This window comes from Dunckerocampus dactyliophorus, chromosome 8, assembly GCF_027744805.1.
Source record: "Dunckerocampus dactyliophorus isolate RoL2022-P2 chromosome 8, RoL_Ddac_1.1, whole genome shotgun sequence".
NCBI lineage: Eukaryota > Metazoa > Chordata > Actinopteri > Syngnathiformes > Syngnathidae > Dunckerocampus > Dunckerocampus dactyliophorus.
This window is the reverse complement of record NC_072826.1, coordinates 11,935,773-11,954,753: the sequence shown is the minus strand read 5'-3', so window position 1 is coordinate 11,954,753 and position 18,981 is coordinate 11,935,773. Positions and strand designations below refer to the sequence as shown.

At 41.0% G+C, this 18,981-nt stretch overlaps 1 protein-coding gene across 3 annotated transcripts; it reads right to left on the bottom strand.

The window, feature by feature from the left end:
• Positions 1–18: 18 nt before the first annotated feature.
• Positions 19–18,131, bottom strand: LOC129186422 (transmembrane protein 198-like). 3 transcript variants are annotated; one of them, XM_054784684.1, is made up of 5 exons: positions 17,808–18,131; positions 3,596–3,836; positions 1,452–2,027; positions 1,244–1,392; positions 19–828 (listed from the first exon to the last, which is right to left on the bottom strand). In XM_054784684.1, the coding sequence occupies exons 2-5, from the start codon at positions 3,747–3,749 to the stop codon at positions 679–681; spliced, it is 1,029 nt and encodes a 342-aa protein (XP_054640659.1). In that variant the 5' UTR covers positions 3,750–3,836; positions 17,808–18,131; the 3' UTR covers positions 19–678. The 3 variants fall into 3 exon arrangements, with proteins under 3 accessions (XP_054640659.1, XP_054640660.1, XP_054640661.1); XM_054784685.1 differs by having other exon boundaries at positions 1,303–1,392; XM_054784686.1 differs by having other exon boundaries at positions 1,315–1,392.
• Positions 18,132–18,981: the final 850 nt, after the last annotated feature.

Genomic DNA, 18,981 nt, shown 5'->3' with positions numbered 1-18,981 from the left:
TCAAACACATGTATTTAATTCAATTCTATCAACAGGTATTTACACAGTCAGGTAAGAAGTCCAATTGTCCCAGCAAAAGTCAAACAACATGCAAGACAACTTTAAAACAGCTACCGATTACCATTTTTTCCATCACTACCATGTACTTGGATGTATGACAAATAAATTATAAGACACACGCACGCACACACACACGCACGCACACAACTAAGACTCTTCACAGAATCAGAGTACTGCTAAAAAAAAGCTATTACATGCTTGCAACTGATTGTAATGTTTAACTTTGACATGTCATATTTCCTATTTCACTCAAACAAACATTTGCGTTACTGGTAAACTCTCACGACACACAGTAATAACGCAACACTTAATGGTAATGTGGCTAACTTTGAAGTACAGTACATGTCAGCTTTTACTACCTGATGGAAATACATAGCCAGGCTCCGTTATGTATGGAATACTTGTAGATGATGGGAGGAAATGTAGGGCCTTGTGCCTAGTTACCTAGTGTCTTCATAGTGGCTTTTAAATGTTCTTTCTTCCCAGTAAAAAGCAGCATCCCTCTTTCATAACCACATGAAGATAGGAAACAAAACACACTGCAAGAAGTGGCTCACATGTTTTTTATGATGGTATTGCAGAACCAGAATGTCCCTTTTTGTGTTTTAATGTTGCTGCTCAGACCCTGATGACAGGTGTTGTAGCTGTGAGGGGCACAGTGGAGCTGGTGTCACAGTCCAAGTCGATCATGGTCTGGTTGGCCGTGCTCTGGCTGCTAAGGGAAGTGCCGGTGCCCATTTGTCTGTCCCGTAGACTTTGTAGATAGCTCTGAGGGACAAAGACGCAAAGGCAGAATAGTGTGAGCAGCACAACAGTGGTTGGGACATCAGAGACAGAAACATAGTAGAAATTTGTAGTGCAACCCTCAGAACCCAAAGTATTTTTATTTTTATTGTTATTTTTTTTAGACATTTGTTTGTGTATTAGGGATGGACATTTAACTACATTTCTTTGACCGACAACGCAGGGCATTAATGTTCAAATAATTGGTTGTTATTTTTGCAAAAGTTTTAATGGAATGAAAAGAATATCTATTTCTATTTCCTTGAAAAAGCTTTGTGTCGGAAAAAATGCATTTGAGTTCCGAGAGCCCACTGGAATGTGAAGCAAGTGAAGATTGACAAGGATTAAAAAGACAAGCCTGACAGAAACCACAGCACACGCCATGTTGGGTGACACTGACCGGTGCCAGAAGGTCCCCAGCGTAACGTTTCACTGGGGTGGGTTTACGGCGGTACGTGCCTTCCTGCCCACCTGCCTGCTGTCGCTTCTTGGCGTCCTTCTCTCTAATGCGCATCAGCTGCACTCTCTTCTGACGCCGGCTCAAAACAACTAGGAGAGTGAGGATGTTAGCTTCATCATCAACAGCCCCATCGCGAGTTCATCCTTACCCTCGGTGTGTGAGAAGCTGTTGTCTGTCAGTTTCCACTGCACCAGGACTCCGATGAGGCTAAGGGCAGGCCAGATGCCCAGAATGACCCAGCTGTACCAGCACAGAGGCGGTCCAGGAGTGAGGCGCAAGCACTCGTACACATGCGTGGCCAAAGCCAGCATCTCCACAAAATAGTCAGCACACACTGTCATGATGGCGGCGCCAAACACCGCCGTGGAGATGACAGTGAAGATCTTTTGCCACTGCAGCGTCAGCACAGCGAACAGCATGCCTGATCCCAGCAGCACCCCCAGGGGCACCCACACCGTGGTGGGCGTGTAGAACTGCTCAGTAACCAACAGGGCCGCCAGAGCCAGGAGGAGGCCCAGAAGGAGGCCCGTCATGAAGAGGCCGACACTGCGCACCAGCATGGTCACCAGGCCACAGAGCAGGCCGATGCCAAGGCCGATGCCTGCGCTGGCCTCCACGCTGAGCTGCGTGTCCAGCACATGCTCCTTGTGGCACAGAAGGAAGATGATGACGGAGCCAAACATCAGCCCAGACAGGAACATGACCGCCTTGAAACAGCGATAACCTGCAGGAAAACACACATGCAAAGAGGGGTTACGAAATGACGGAAAAGTGTCAACCATGAATTCTCAGGGAATTCAATCGATCGCAACTGGACTGTTCAGTCTGGACTGAACAGTCCAGTTGCGATCGATTGAATTCCCTGAGAATACCTAGACGTAGTTGAATGAGAATATTAACAGGCATCAATCATGAAATGTATCATATTGTTCTCTCTTATTGTTCAGCATGGATGCATCACCATTAAATAATGCTCTAATTATAGCCAGCATGTTTATTTACCTGCAACGATTCCTCGAATAATTCCGGTACCTCGATTACAAGAAAGAATCAAGGATTTTTTTTCTGCCCCGAGGAACTGCTTACGTCACCAACGTGCTTAACTCACCCGTGCGAGGACGAAGAAGGAAGCTAATGTTTGAAGGCGCGACACAACTGAAGAGGTGAGAGAAAGCAATGAAACGCCGTGACGTGGCACTTACATACCACAACAGCACATCTTATGTGTTGCATCATCTCCTCCCGAGAAGATATAACGTAGCGCAAATCAGTGAGATTAAGGTTAATGAACCTTACTAACAACGTTAGCTGTGTGGAGGGCTGACTTTCTCTCAATTACGACTGCTGTCAAATGCGTGGCACTTTATTGCGATGGTGACGTGACTTCATACGGGATTTATTTCATCTGCAAAAACACAGCGCCGTGGGTTAAGATGGAAAATAAAAACATTTTAGCCCACTAATCAGTAGCTGCTCATTTCTAGCAGACAATACTTGTGTAATGGAACAAGAGGGTGTCTCCATTTTACTTTGAAAAAGAAGAATATATCAAGAATATTTGTCTTATTTCTCGATAGATAGATACGTTATTACGGTAATCTCCAAGAGCAATTCACATTTCAGCAGCTGTGCAAAAATGCTAGATGAACAGGGAAGACACTGGGTTCCGCCCAATGCTTGCTCACTTGGAACCCAGCTACGTGTGACCTGGAAGTCCTGCCAGAGCTCCATCAGACAATGTACTCATCTAAAGTCTCCTTAAACACGGCGTCCCATCCTCTGTAAGTTTAACAAGTGATATAGGTTCTCTTGGAAAAAGTACCCGTAAGTCAAATGTTTTTGTCTCAATTAAGGGGATTTTAATGAGGAGAAGCCGTATAGAAAATGGATGGATGGATAAAGTGATTTTATGGCTCATGTTTTCAGATCATGTAGCCAATAGCAGGGGTGAAGTCAGAATTCTGGGCCCCATATAAAATAAATCATGTTGGGCCCCCCCTTTTTATTCTCTAATAATTACCTATTTTTTGGAGAACTGTCCTTTTCTGCCCTATACGGCGCACCTGGCAAATAGCACTCACCATAAACAAATTGAAAATTTGACAGCTAATTTATGTGATCGGCATCTGTATCGGCCGTTTTCACTCATGGATGATCGTATTGGAATCGGCAGCATAAAACCCTGATCGGAGCACTCCTATTGCCATAACTCTGCCATTACCAACCCTATCATGGATGTCAGGTGTCATGTTGAGTTGTGGTTCATGTAGAGCTGCGTAAGCGGGTTCTCACCAAAGAAGCAGTAGATGATGCCAAACAGGCAACACATGGAGCAGATGACCGCGGGGATGATGTCATACTTCCTCTCTAACTCCAAACTACAGGCGTCAACCTCGGCCCCACCGGTCCCTGCCGTCTCAGGGCTCAGCCCGGCGAGATCTGTCATCCTGACGGGCTTCAGGGTCCAGAAGAAGACCGGGACAAAGACTGGCTAGGTGAGGTTATCTCAGGTCCATCTGAGGTGCTTTGGTTGCTGTGAAGAGAAAAGGTGGATAAGTGTGAATAAAGTCATAAACAGAAAATGCAAAACTATCAATGTCAGCAGTGACGTTGTTTTGTTGGTGTGGATACATAGCTGACACACACGTCAACATTGTGTGCACACTAGGTTTTAATAACTGGAACAGCATCTGGCAACCACAGTTCAGCTGTTTTTGTGGTCTCTAATAATGGTGGACAAGCCGTGGCAACTCCAGTGTTGCGATCATGTGCCGCACATTAAAACGGATATTTGAAGGCATGGTTTTAAAGTGCAAAAAGGTGTTGTGTTCAAGGTTGTTGAGCATGTACATTTATTGGCTTCACGTCAATCAGCCGGTCAACAAATGTGGTTGATTTGCATTACAACAAGGCTTAAACGCTTGCTGCAAAAAGGCTTGGGAAAATGTCTTACTCTTGCTTGAATCAGCTTTTTACATTCTTTTAATGTCTTTGTTGCGGCAAACTTAAAGCTGCGACTACTACTACTTAAAGGATTGTGACGTTTAGGAGGTTAATGTGAGGGAGCCACACGTTGCATCGTATGGGAGGACCACTGGCAGGCCTCCGACATGATCTCACCACAGAAGAGATCCAATTACAATCGACTCACGTTTTCTAGTAGAGACAAACAATCAGTCAGGGGCTTTCGGACTGGCTATTTCTATTAGATGTTAGGCATGCTAGTTTGCTACCTCTGCCTCTTGGCCTCATGAAGTGTCCTTCACTTCACAAGTAATTCCACTTCAACAGTCCAAGTTTTCTGACACAAAACGTGTACCTTTCATGTGTTTTCACTGTGAATGACTTTACATGGAAAAAATGAGGCCTCGTTGGAAACTTTTGCTCTCTCTCTCTCTTGCCTGTTTTTGACTTCTGTCAAATGAAGGATAGCACATAAAAGCGAAGGGATATTTCCATCATAGCCATGCAGGTGACTGGACGAACAAGGAGGATAAAGGTCCAAATGTACTACTGCACTAACGACCAGCCTCCTTTAATCCCATTTACCATTTTCAGGGCCAAACTTTGTCCTGAACTTATATTATGAAGTAAATCTGAAGTCAAATGAGTTAGGGTTGGAGATAATAAGCAATTACAGTGTTTATCACAGGACTGCAATCTATTTGTGGCTATTGGTCGTGGGGGATGGGGCTATACACAGTATATATCTACAGCAGGGGTCACCAACGTGGTGCCCGCGGGCACCAGGTAGCCCCCCACGACCACATGAGGTGCCCGCAAGCCTGCTTTTCATTCAGGTTTTCAGTTAATAATGAAAGAACAGTAGAAAGAAATGCATTCTGAAATACAAAATGTGAGTTGTGGACACCAGCATTTTGTTCATGTTCTGGTAAAACAAGCATATTCGCTTTGTTTGGGTTTAAAATAAGCTCTGAAAATAAATGTTACAAAAATGAGTAGCTCTTGGCCATTTTCATTTTGTAAAAGTAGCTCTCACAAGGAAAAACGTTGGTGACCCCTGATCTACAGTATATGTTGTTTGCGTAATTGGCCATGATGCATGTGCGTGTAATTCTTATAGACGCTGTAGAAGACAAAAAGTGAGCAAAAAACATGAAAAGCAAAATAAATCTGTATACAAATGAGGGGTGTCCCAATCCAATATTGATACCGGTCCGATATCGGACAAAAACAAATTATATTGGCTTGAATCTAAAATCTCCGATATTGACGCTCCAATGCAAACAGTCCATTCCAGACTCCACGCCAGCACTTGTATCCAGCAGCAGTCCTTGTATTCATGCAGCGCCCATGTGATCACAACAGCATTGCTAGCATGCTTAGCAAGGAGGAGTGATGTCAGCCGTGTGGCTGTGTTTTTTGTTAGAGTCCGAAAAAGACATTGCATCTGGGTGCAAGACTTGCCATGCACCAGCTCATGCACGGCCAATCCCGCCTGCTACGTATTCTTATTCTCTCTCTGCTAGAGGAGTCTGAATATTTCCTAAATATAGCAACAGCTGATCCAACACTGATCCCGCCTGCTACGTATTCGTATTCTCTGGCAGACATTGTGCGCTTGAGGTGTGTTAAGAAGCTGAGTTACAATGCCATCTACTGTACGGAGTTGGAACAGCAAGCTACATTCACAGGCAGTCGCATTATAATGTGTCGACGAGCGAGGGCGAACAAATTTATTTGTCGCGGGCCGCCACAAAAAAATGTATGTATGGAAAATACTGAACTATACTGAGTGCAATACTTGGCTGCAACCAGCAATGGCACTGTTGAATAAGCTTCAATTAGTTTGTGAACCAAAGAAGCACAACATTACATCAGCTAAAGGCAAAGGCTTCTATCTAGCCTTCTGCTATGGCACAACCTCTCCAGGCAGCTCAATATGGCACTGACATGGAAGCAGGAGTTTAGCACATTCCGAGAAACATTGTCAATTCCTCAATTGCAACCTTACCCACTGACAAAAATAAATAAATAAGGCGAGTCTTGCAATACTCCAACTGAGATGAAAAATGAAACTAATACATTACATTACATTTAATACATGGACAAGAACCTCACACTTGTAAGTGCTATGTTTGCCATTGGATTGGGCCTCTCTATGAAAGTTTACAGTGAGCTATAAAAGAAGATGTTGAGGCTTTTTAATGCTTGTAAAATCTGATGTCATTGAGTAACTTGCCAATATGAAACGAAATCAACAGCCAGCTAATAAAACCCAGTGCCTGAAGTGATATCATTTTAGAGGTCAGGGTAAATGTGATAGAATATCTCAATTGCTTTACTACTTCAAGTATCGCTTAGCATGTGAGCATTCCCAAACCATCTCAAATGTAATTTAGTTAAGCCTACATGAACACCCGCAGACACTCCCATGTGTCTGTGCAGCTGCCTCATGTTACCATGAGCCACAATGGTGTCCAATGTCTTGCAGCTCTTAGAAAGTCTCACCGCTGTTGGGAGAATAGAGCCATTGTGGGCCATAACAAAGACCCTGAGGCCCACGCTGTGACCTCTAGTGGCACTTGGAGGAAACCATGCACGTGAAACGGGGGCCCGAATGACGATGGTTGGGAGCACCAGGGATACTGGTGGAGGCCTAATGTTTGCTTTAAAATGGGTGCCAAGTGTTTGCCTTCGGATGGCGGCTGAGTGATGGAAGGAGGGACTAACACGATCAATCTTCAAGATGGAACGCCACACTGAATTTTGTAAACCTGCTCAAGTCACCTGGCAACTAATTGAATAGGCGTCAACAAGATAAACAGTCAGCAAGCAAATATTTAAGGCTGCCTTCAGTGTAGCAAAGATTACAGAGTAGCAAAGATGAAGTTGGAAATACTTTCTTCGATCAAAATGTTTATTGAATAACTTACAAACTGCATCAGTCTAAAGTTGGCAATTAAAATATACAGAGTAAAGAATACAAAACTATGTATATATACTGTATGTATATATTTTTGGCAATACACTGAAATTTGTAAGATGTGCTTCTTTTAGCTGTTATGGTTCACTATGCAGAATTATATGCTATCAGTCAATCACATATAGACAACCATTCACATTCACTTAACTACTGGGAATTTAGGGGTCCATTATCCTAACATCCGGAACAGTCACGGAGACAACATTTAAACTTTACATAGAAAAATCCCTATCAGAACCCAGAATTTGTTGCTGTAATGTAACAAGGAAATTGTTACTAAGCAGTATATTGTTAATAACTGATGTTGGACCTATTGTTGAAAGCTAACTGTCCATCCATCCATTTTCTTCAACCATTAGATGGAAAGGTTGGACTGGCTGTCAGTCAATCACAGGGCAATTGTGAACGGGCCATTGAGTGACAATTGAGCCTGCGCCAGCTGCAGCTATGCGAACCTCTACGCCACCAATGGCCCTGGAATGTGATTACTCTGTTTGACTGGTTATTTTATGGTGTAAACCATTAAGTGGGGGGTGCATTGTAGTACAGTTGTGCATTTCTAGGTCAGATAGGGCTTGGCTGTTACCAGACAGTAATGGACTCTATGTTGTTTTTCCATTTTGTCAGGGGTCGCCAAATCACAACATGAATGGTTTTGGCTTAGTTTTCACACCGGATACACTTCCTGACTCAATTCTTGCCGGGAATCAAACCCATGCCTTCTGCCATGAAAGGCAGAAGTGTGTACCATTACACCACCAGGGACTGGACAGCATATGATAGTCCGATCGATATATTATTGTACTCTTACAATGCAACGTTGCTAAGGAGGATACTCCCCACAAACAAACACAGCAGGGGGGCTGAGTAATGCAGACTTGAGAGCTCAGCTGCTGAGAATGCAGGGCTGGCTACAAGTTCCCCACATAGCTAATTTGGGTGTGTTTAATCAAGGGTTGAGCCTGTGTTGGGCACCATAATGATGGCCAGGACCAGCTGAGAAGATAACGTTAGCGTTATGATTTGGCTGTCTTTGCCTGCATTGAAGAAGCCACCATAGAATGCAAGCTTTTTTCTGCATTTGTACTGTAGCCATAAATCATGCATTCTTCTACTGAGAACGTCGCCAAGCCAAAAGAATCGTCAAATTAGACAACAGGAGCCTTTGATAAATTGTGGTATCAATGTGGGGTTTAATATGGGTTTCAACGCCGTGCGGGGGTTAAAAAGTTGGCAAATAAATTACAGCCCGTCCTCTCAATAACATCTGCCTTGACTCTTGAAGATTATTGAGCAGAGCATTTTATGGGTCACAACTGAGCTTCCTGCTTTGGAGAAGCAGGAAGTACCTGATGAGGAAGTGGAACATCAGGCTTCAGCAGGGGGGCTTACCATTGTTTTTGTGACATGGAGTACTGACACCAGCCAAGCTTTGTACCACAAACTGCTGAGAACATTAGCACTGTCACTCCGAAGGGATGAATGTCAGAATCAGAAAGGAACTTTCAAAACAGTCTTGAAGTATGCAGGAAAAAAAATGTAACCCACAATCTCTCTGGATCACTTGCTAATCTTGCGAGTGAACACGTCACCAAGTGATCCTGCTAACATGATGGAGGTTGTTTGCATGTTGCTATTCTAGCAGTTTTGGTGTTCTCAAGATTTTTTTTACCAAATTCTTAATGCTCAAAGTTGACAGGTCAACCCTCATGCAATGAAAACACAACATATTGATTGGAAATGTGAAAATATACAGTATACAGCTTGACTTGGTCTTTTCTTTAAAGGATATTGGTTAAGGATGCAATTATACTTAATGAACTACCAAAGTACACCTATGGAGTATTCCATTTGAAGGCAAGTTGGCAGCATAGCCTCTTGTTCAACACACCTAGAATTTTTTTGTACCCTTGTCCAACTGACATGCCAAAAATGCCAGTTATTCTGTTGTGTTTGTCCTCATTCAGCTGTCTCATGTGGTCTCGTCATCAGCTGTTCAACTCCCAGCAGTGACTCCAGGACAGTGATGATCCGAAACAAATGTCTACATTTGGGACACTTTTTGAAATGACACGGCTAACAAAATCTATTCCCAAAATAAATCTATTCCCATCATTTACAAAGTATACATAGGCCCTGTTAGCGCTTTTGGGTGAAAATTGAAAAGTTGTGTTGCATTTTGGGCTGTCTGTCTACACAAGAACGGCATTTCAATGCGTGAAAACAGAATGGTTTTAAAACGGTGACAGAAAATTAAAAAAAAAAAACAGTGTTTCCCCTCCGATTATATTTTTGGACGGCACCCCTCATCTATAGATTTACATTTCCTATAGAACAAGTTGATACCTTATCCTTTTTATTTAACAAAAGAAAAATAGCCTTATTTTATTCATCTTATTTAATCCAGGGCATGCCATTTTGTCTCTACATGGTTGCATGTTTACTGTTCTACATTTCTGCTCCCTGCATTGCACACAACATTATTTTACATATTGTTATTTGTGGATAATTTTGCTGCCTTTCTATGTATTTATTTTAGAAAAGGTGATCAATTACAACCGGCGAGGAACGCTCTTGTATGTCTGGGCTACCCTGGGGCCTTAGGGTTGAAGTGATACAAAAACAATGGGTTCACGTTCTCTGGGAAGGGATTCTAAACTTGGTCCAATTCTCCCGGGTTTGGGTTCTTTTTGTACCTTAAAAAAAACACAGTAGAACCACATCGTAATCATAACAAAGTAATTATCTTATTGGTTATTAGTTGCAATGCAAAAATGAGGAAGAAGGTTTGATGTATGGAGTAGTGAGCGAAACAACATCAGAAAACAAAACATGGCTAATTGACCAATAATTACAATATGTACAATGGAGCAGGCTACAGCGTAATCGCACCAAGACCTAAATGGCCGGACTGGTTTATTTGGTTTACACCCGACCAAACCAGCTCCACCAAGAGTAAAACAAATTTCTTTACAAAGTGGCTCAAAGGGTGCTAGTTTGAAATCACCCAAGTTTGCAATATCTGGGAGCTAATTAAGTGACTCTTTATCTCCAAAACATCAAATTAAATCTATCATTCTAATTCATTTGGCAAGATTATATTAGCTACACACCCAACACACCCCCACATACTGTATACAGTATCTAATCTTACCAAATTATAGCCTGCCTGACTTCAGTTTAAACAATAGAGGCCTTTCAATCCAGGACTGACTTCAAGAGGCATGAAAACAGAAACACAAAGAGGTGTCTTAAGAGGGCAGTCACATGTCTGCAAGTCTGCATGCATGCATAGTTACTGTACATCAGAAACACACATGGTCATTAACACCCTCAAATTCAGCCTAAGTAGGATAGGTGATGTTCACAGCGAAGCTGTGTACGCCGTAGTGTACGCATTAAGGCTGGGCATGTGTATAACAGTAGCGGTGGGGATGAGCTTCTCTCTTACGTTGGGTGTGGCAGTAAAACGCTATGTGCAAAATTAGGTTAACATTACAGGTTGGAAACAAGCCAAGAATGTATATTATTAAAGTGTTGTAAACTCTTGCAGCTCACCACTTTCAAAGGTGTCCTCAAATAAGAATTACTGCATGTCAACCACTGGCAATAACTATGCCAAAGATCACGTTTTCCAAGCCAACCTCTCATTTGGTTGTAACTGTAACAACACAACAATTACTTACTCCGAAGTTAGCATACATGGAAAATAAAGCATCAATTTACTTTAAATAACCTCTAATCCAAACATCCAGGTTATTAAAATGAACAGACAGTTTGGGGCAAAACATATCCACAGTAAAACTACCAAATGTACATTAAAATGTAAAACAACAAGCAGGGCTAGAATACTAGCTGGGTGTAGCACCTTCTTCATTTGAGTAGAACATCTTAAATCTTCTATTTCCTTTTTTTCCTGAGAGAGTAGTTTCGCTGTTCCACCAAAAGAGCTTCACATAACAAGAAGGTGTCCGTTACGTCATATTTCAGTATCTATTGCTGCATAACAAGCCACTTAAATCCACTCGCCCAAACCACTACTATGAAACAAGCACTAATTGGACATGACTTGTGATTTTATGTGATTTGGGATCACTCTTCAGAGACAAGCAATTGTCTTTTGAAAGAAATGGTTTAGAAAAGTGATTCCCAACCACTGTGCTGCTACTACTATGTACACAAAAGGCCTATCTCTCTCAAATATTCTTTACAAATCTGTCTAAATCTGTGTTAGTGAGCATTCCTCATTCCATCCATCCATCCATTTTCTATGCCACTGCTCCTCATTAGGGTTGCTGGGGTATACTGGAGCCTATCCCAGCTGACTTTGGGCAACAGGTGGGGTACAGCCTGGACTGGTCGCCAGCCAATCGCAGGGCACATATAGACACGCACGCACGGGGAGAACATGCAAACTCCACACCGAAATGCCCAACGGAGATTCAAACCCAGGTCTTCTCAATCTCCTGACTGTGACTGTGTGGCCAACATGCTCACCACTAGGCCACCGTGCAGACCGCATGCATCACTCATGATTCATAATCTGTCCACCTCACAGGTGTGGCATATCAAGAGGCTGATGCGACAACATGATTATTGCACAGGTGTGCTTCCCTCAGGTAGGCCACAATAAAAAAAACACTCCACAATGTGCAGTTTAACTGCATTGGACTTGGGTGGGGCGGGGGAGGAGTAGGAAAATCATTTTCAAAATGATTTGCATGAAGACATTAACTTGTGAATGTATGAGCCCCTGGAAATCCTGAAATGGGATGCTGTGTATATCTGTGTATATCAGTGTTCGAGAGCGTATTAGAGCGCTTTATCGTCGTACAAGTTGCATCTCTGTGAGATAAACATAGATGGCAAATGTTAATTCACATGTCCATCATTATCTAAGAGTATTATACAGTGTTTTAAAGTGAAATAAAGATATATGCAGATATACACAGCATCCCATTTCACTTAATACTTCCATGCAGGATTTCCAGGGGCTCATACATTCACAAGTTAATGTCTTCATGCAAATCATTTTCAATATGTTCCAAGTAATGCATTTAGTTGTCGTTTCATATACTGCATGTTTTGAAAGCAGCTACGTTGTAACATACAATGTACGGTAGTTTAGTCCTTTGTATTAAGTCTGGTAACGTGATGCGTGCTTTGTTCATAATCAACTTTTTTCACTTATAATGTTTACTTCAGCTTTTGTTTTTGAGCTGTTTTTGAGCTGAAACACTCAGTGGCTGCAGATGGAACTTTTCAATAGCTAGTAAGTATGACTGATATTGGTAACATGTTTTTGATTAATATCCATCCATCCTTTTTCTATGCGCTATGCCTTTTAAAAACACAGCATGTGAAAAACACCGCACATTAGCCTACGTGTTATCACTTTCAGCCCAATGCAGCCACCTTTTATTTTAAAATGCTCAACTATAGTATCAAATTCTAGGCTAACTACCAAAATGCACTAAATGTATATATTTTCATTTGACAGGCAGAGGGGAAGAGTAAGGTGTGGAGGTGTTACGTTAGATGCAAAATCTGCAGTGTGCAAGTTAGCCAGGCAACCATCACCAGCAAAGCAAAAAACACTACAAATTTGTGGCAACACCTAAAAGTAAATCACAAAGAGGCATGTCCGTGTGTTGACAGTCTTATTAATTCCAACTTCCTTATTTTCATTTACGTAGTAGTCTTCTGCTTCTTTGCGTTGAATCGTATTTTGGGTATTAGGAGAATTTATGTTCATGTACAGTATATATACTGTGTATATCAAAGCTCTCTTTTCATATATTGGCTAATATATCGGTTATGGGCTTTTTTTCTGGCCCCATTATCGGTCTCAAAAATCCCATATTGGTCGGGCTCTAATTCCAACAGTGTTTCAGATGAGTGATTGTCAACTAATTTTCTCAAATAATTTTTTGAATTTGTGGATAAAAACATATTGTTGCTGAACTGATCATGAAACTTGTTTTGTGCTGGCACCACCGTATTATTTTGGACTACCGTACCTCAAATTCAAACTGTACTTTAAAAGAAAACTGCACTTTTGGAATTTTGCCCATCATCCACAATCCTTATGTGAGACGTGAACACACATGTCTTTCTATTTTATGTGAGTTTTAAAGACGTAAAAACAGATAAAAACCGACAGCTCAGTAGTGCATGTAATGAGATACACCTACAGTATGCCGCCTGCAAAGACCTCCAACAAGGTTTTATGGTTTTATATACATGCTGTGACCATGTAGTAACAGGTACATTCATGATAACATGTAATATTTACAGTATTTTGTGTTTCGGCCATTCTCAGCATTGCATTTTTTAAATCTGTTTTTAGATCTTTAAAATGCAGAGAAAAGAGAAAGACATATGTGTTCACGTTTTACATAAGGACTGTGGATGTGAAATTCCCAAAAAAAGAGCAGTTTTCCTTTAATGTCTTTTCATTAAAAGGACTGTGGCAACTGGACCAAAATGACACTGCCAGCACTTAGCAAAGGCTCCTGCACATGTGTGTGTTACCTGGGGCGCAGCAAAAACACAAACATTGGCACCCTCTAGGCAGTCCCGTAACTATTGCCAACAGTCTTTTTACATTTAAAATATGAGCAAGTAAATGTAATTTACTAAATAAATAAGATATTTGAGAAGTTTACGTTAAAAAACGTCCATAATTTGGGTCGCTGCTTGTCATTGAAGAGTGATGGTAGGTCCCACAGCCAAACCAGTTGAGAACCACTGTAGATGTAAAATGCAACCATTAAAAAAAAAGCTTGTGCCAAAATGGAGATTTTTTTTTTTTTTAAACAACAGCATTACATTTCCAAGTAAATGCTGAAAATGAAAGTCTGTGTCAACTTTAGTCTTGTGAATATCAATCACTATATTTTGCTAATCACCTCTCTGTGTGCTTAGCTGCCTAGTGCTCACACAAAAAACAATACTGTACTCATATTTCAATTAATACACTGTAGCAAATGATGTACTGCACACACTCTTTGAACAGCCACCACTCTGTAATGTTCACAAAGAAACTCAGACTTCCTTTCTTTAGATGTGCCCATGTGCTCTGCATGTGCACAAAATGGGGAGGTCTGAGAGGTCACTTGCAAAGCAAGTTTAGTGGGTTAGCAAGGTTTGTTGAGTCTGAAACCAGGCTTGCCTGTACTACGAAGGTGGCTCTCTTTTAACTTGGCTAGATCACCATGGTAACTGAGGCTTAGCTCATAACCTGGTCCCGACCATGTTATGTCAAGAGTTTCATCTTAAAATCGTCTGCTGTTCCACTGCTTAACTCATTTGGTGATGGTGTCACAATTTGTTGAGAACCTTGTGGACCTGGAAGCAAGAATAATTCGTGCAGCAAGATCACACCAGGATTCCCTGATGAAATTCTCTGTAAGAGATATAGATAGGCAGGGAATACGCTATATTTGCTGACTTTCTGAGCCGAGTGCCAGGAATAAGATGCAATATGAAAAATGTATTCGGCCCATGTTAGTAGACTTATATGTCGCAACAGTCCTTGCGTGAATACTCCGCCCTTTGGTCTTATATTAGAATATTTTCTGGAAGAATAAGTACTCCTTGGCATCTAGAAACTGAAAAAAACACTTTATTCTAACAAACAGGTAAAACTTGTGACAAAAAACTTGTCACAAAACACGTCAACACTGCCACCTAGTGGTCAACTCTAGGTACACCATGTGACGTACATGTTCGATAATTATTCAAGATTCAAGATTCAAGAGAGTTTTATTGTCATGTGCATGGTAAAACAGCAGTTATACCATGCAATGAAAATCTTATTCTGTTCATTCTCCCAAGAAAAGAAAGAAAACACAAGAAAGCTATACATGTAGATTCAATATGAATAAGACATGGAAGGAAAAAATAGGAAATACGAAAGAACGTCATACGCCCCCTTTTATGTGAACGAACACTGAGCACAAAGATGAGAACTTGAGGACTTGCCAAAGTAAACTGATAACCACCATCACGGTACCGTTTAACTTTGTTTGGGGAATTTAGGTTTGGTTGAGCTGCATCATGAGTACAAAGACCAGGTATGGTGAGCCGGTTTCGCAGTACAGGCCTCTGAGCATGCAGTCAACCACTGCAGCATCCCCATCACCTTTGCAGGTTAACACACACCTAATTTCATTATTCATCAAAAGTGTATCAGAACTGCAGGTACTGCAATCCTGAATGACATCTGTGTCCCTTTGTAACAAGAGACCAGGCAGTTGCTTACGGATGACGACTCAAATATGTACAGATCTACATTAGTTACATTGTAGTTACATCATCTTCAGGTCTTCTGCTATAATGTACTACAAGATGTAGACATTGTATATAATTTTCAAAATGAATAACTAAGAGTCAGGAGTAGCCTAGGTTCTTGGATTTAGGGAGGTGTTATTACCCCCGCCAAGCGCAGTGCAAAGCGCAAGCGCAGCGCGGAGGTTATGTTTTTGCCACCATTTATCTGTTTGTCTGTCTGTTTGTTTGTGTTCAAAATAACATGAAAAGTTCTGATTGGATTTGGATGAAATTTTCAGGAATTGTCGGAAATAGGATAAGGAAGAACTTGTAAAATTTTGGGGGTGATCCTTATCACCGTCTGGATCCAGGAATTTTTTTAAAGGATTCTTTAACATTGCGAGATAAGACCATTTTCCGCATTTGTGCATATAACTCCACAAAAAATGGTCATAGAACTTGGGAAAAAAATACAAGGCAAATTTTCAACAGGTTCTACAAAATATCAAAGACTGATCCAAAAAATGTAGGATTATTATTTTGGTGTGAATCACAATATGGGGGGAACTATGGCACTTGGCAGAGTTCAGCGCTCTCCAAGTTTGTTTAACAGTAGTAGTTTAAAAGTTACCATGTCAGTTTAAAACATTTTCTTCACCAAACATAGTTTATTTTAAACATCCTATGACTTGTATAATACTTCTTTATAGGCATATAGCCACTCGTGAAAACAAGTAAGCATGTTACATAGTCTAAAAATGTTAAGATATAAGATGTCTGTGTTAATTCAAAGGTGGGGAGCAAAACAACATGCGTAGTCTGACTCTCATTGCCTGTAGCTCGTCTTGCCTCTTTTCCTGCCGTCTCTTTTACCCCAAAGCAGGGAAGGCTTTCCTCTCTTCCTTTTCGAAAGGGGCATAACCATCTGGTGCAGGCTGACAGACTAGGTCACATGGATATGGAGGGGTGCACTGGGGGGGTTGTTAGTAACTACAGCCTTCAGATGCTGGTAAAGACAGGACCATAGGCTGTCTTCTGACTGAACCAAAAAACCAAGAGGCACTCCCAACCCTGGATCACAGAACACAACCGCAAGGGCCCAGAGTTCCCTGCACGCCATGTAGGCCACAAAGAGAAATGTTGGCCTTGTGAAGTGAAGAATGTATTTATGGTTTGCATAGAATGTGGAAACCTAAAATTGAGTGTTTTAAATAGATCAAGTCAGATGGCTATTTTATAGGCGAGTACAGAATGACTTATTGTAAATTACCATTTTAATACAACTGATAAGATGAGACTCTCTCAGGGAAATTTACATGTTACGGCTGCATGACAGGACAGAAAAAGTTATGAACATGTACCAATTCTAAATTAAGAAAATATATCAGCAGAAATTATATTATGAAGATGTGTAAAAAAATATACACACATCTAAGAAGCACACAAATAAGCAAAATATAACATATCACATTAAAACACTCCTATTTGCATTCAACAGCGATGCACATGCCTGTTTATTATGTATACAAAAAGGATGGAGGTCAAAAAGAATAAACAGCCCATTCACTATTGCGCAGCAGCTTGAGAAAAATCAAGAAGTTAGTTATGTTTACCAGTTACGTTTAAAGACGAGGAAACTGCTTTTTACTTTTTCAATGGTGGATAGTAAACAGAGACTGGGGTGAGCAGAAAGCACCACAAAATACGTTCAGAAAAACAGTGTGGGTTTGTGGTGTATATTACTCCATAATAGACCATATTATATTTTCTGAGGGGGGGCTCACTATGCCACACATTGAAAATCCTTCATATAGCATTGATGTGACTTTCGTCTGTTGTTATGACACTGTCCACTACTGTCATTTCAATAGTGTTACGTACTCATGGAATATGTTCAGATAAATAAATAACCTGTTGAATGCAGATGAGGAATAAAAATTAAAGCATCCTTATTTTCCTTAGTAAAAAGCTGGAGGTAAACTCCTACTCAACTTATTTCATACAGTCTTGCTATTTATATTCAATTACATGTCAAGTTTAACGTGGTTTTTGTTAAATGGTTGGCACATCTTTTCACATTCTCAGCTGTGGAGTTTGGCCCTTGCATGAGTAGGAGCTGAATCAATTACCATATTGTTTCCAGGCAGGCACCAAATGTCCACTCACAAAGTGTAACAAAGCACAGCTTTGTGATCACATTATAAGCAAGAGTGGCCATTCGAATGTAAACATATGCTTGAACAATATGGTTTAAAAAAAAACTTAGAAAAAAAAGAAACTTACCTAGGAGCGAGCCAGTTGGAACGTTCACTTCTCCGGGCCAATTGGTGCTGTCAGAGTTAAAAGACCATTCACAAACAAAAGCGGTGGTGTAGTACCAGGGAAAACCGGTTTCTCCCTAACTTTTTTGGTTTTTACTTCGACTACTTTTTAAGCAAAGGCTACAATGACAAAAGGTTAACAATAAATGGTCCAAAAGAAAGAATGGAAGTCGAACTACTTTGTGAAGGTTGGTTAGCCGTGGAAGTGGAGACTAGGGGGGGTTCTGTCTCCACTTTGGACCAGTCTCTCTGGAAAGTCTTCCCCACTTACGCGCCACCCCTTTGCCCCGTCCCTCTCTGTATAAACGGCAGTTTAAAAACGAAAAGGAGGAAACTTTTCCCTCCCCCGTCAGAGGCAAATCCCTCTCAATCCCCACCTCCAGGCGTCGTAGTGAACTGAATCCGTTGGAGGGCAGGAAAGCAGGAGGAGGGGTCGAGCGACGGGGTATCCAGTTTGAACTGAGGAAGACCTCCATTTTATGCTAATAAATCAGCTAAAGTTGCCCAGAGCTGCTGTAATAAAGTTACATATAAAATGTTTAAGGACCAAATAATTGAGTTCTTAAATGTGATTGCATAATTCTACTGATCTAATTTACGTCTTCTTGCATTAAAGACTGCGTTGAAACACTTTAGCAAAGATTTAACAATAACCTTAAAAATAAATAAATATAGAGCAAAGTGCAATAGTCTTTAGTACACAATTTGACGTCCAATAATTTTATGACCACATATACTGTAACTAGAATGTCACTTAGCGGAGTGCAGACATTCACCAAGGCTTAATAAATAACAACATTGAAAAAAAAACAAAAGGTGGAATGTATTTGTGTTCATTTGTCCATGTGGGATCAAGGTTTAATGTCGATAGCTAAGCTAAAGCTAAAGTTGCCAAGAGCTGCTGTGATACATGTTTTAAATGTTTAAGAGCGTAATAATAGATTTTTTACAAGTTCAAAACTTACAATATATTCAAACTTACAATATATATATACTTATATATTGGCACCTTTACCCAGATCCTCACCAAAACGTACTGGCTGCTTCCTTTGTCCATGTGACACCCTACAAAGTTTGGTGGAAATGGTTTAGGTTTTTTTGTGTGTAATCCTGCTAATTATGTTGTCCTTTCGGTC

What these genes read in the sequence shown, in the direction of transcription:
- LOC129186422 (XM_054784684.1), bottom strand. Translation starts at nt 3,749, where the DNA reads ATGACAGATCTCGCCGGGCTGAGCCCTGAGACGGCAGGGACCGGTGGG. An exon ending in CAGCTTCTCACACACCGAGG is followed by an intron (nt 1,393 to 1,451) that starts GTAAGGATGAAC and finishes TCACTCTCCTAG; the next exon opens with TTGTTTTGAGCCGGCGTCAG. An exon ending in CTGGGGACCTTCTGGCACCG is followed by an intron (nt 829 to 1,243) that starts GTCAGTGTCACC and finishes TTTGTCCCTCAG; the next exon opens with AGCTATCTACAAAGTCTACG.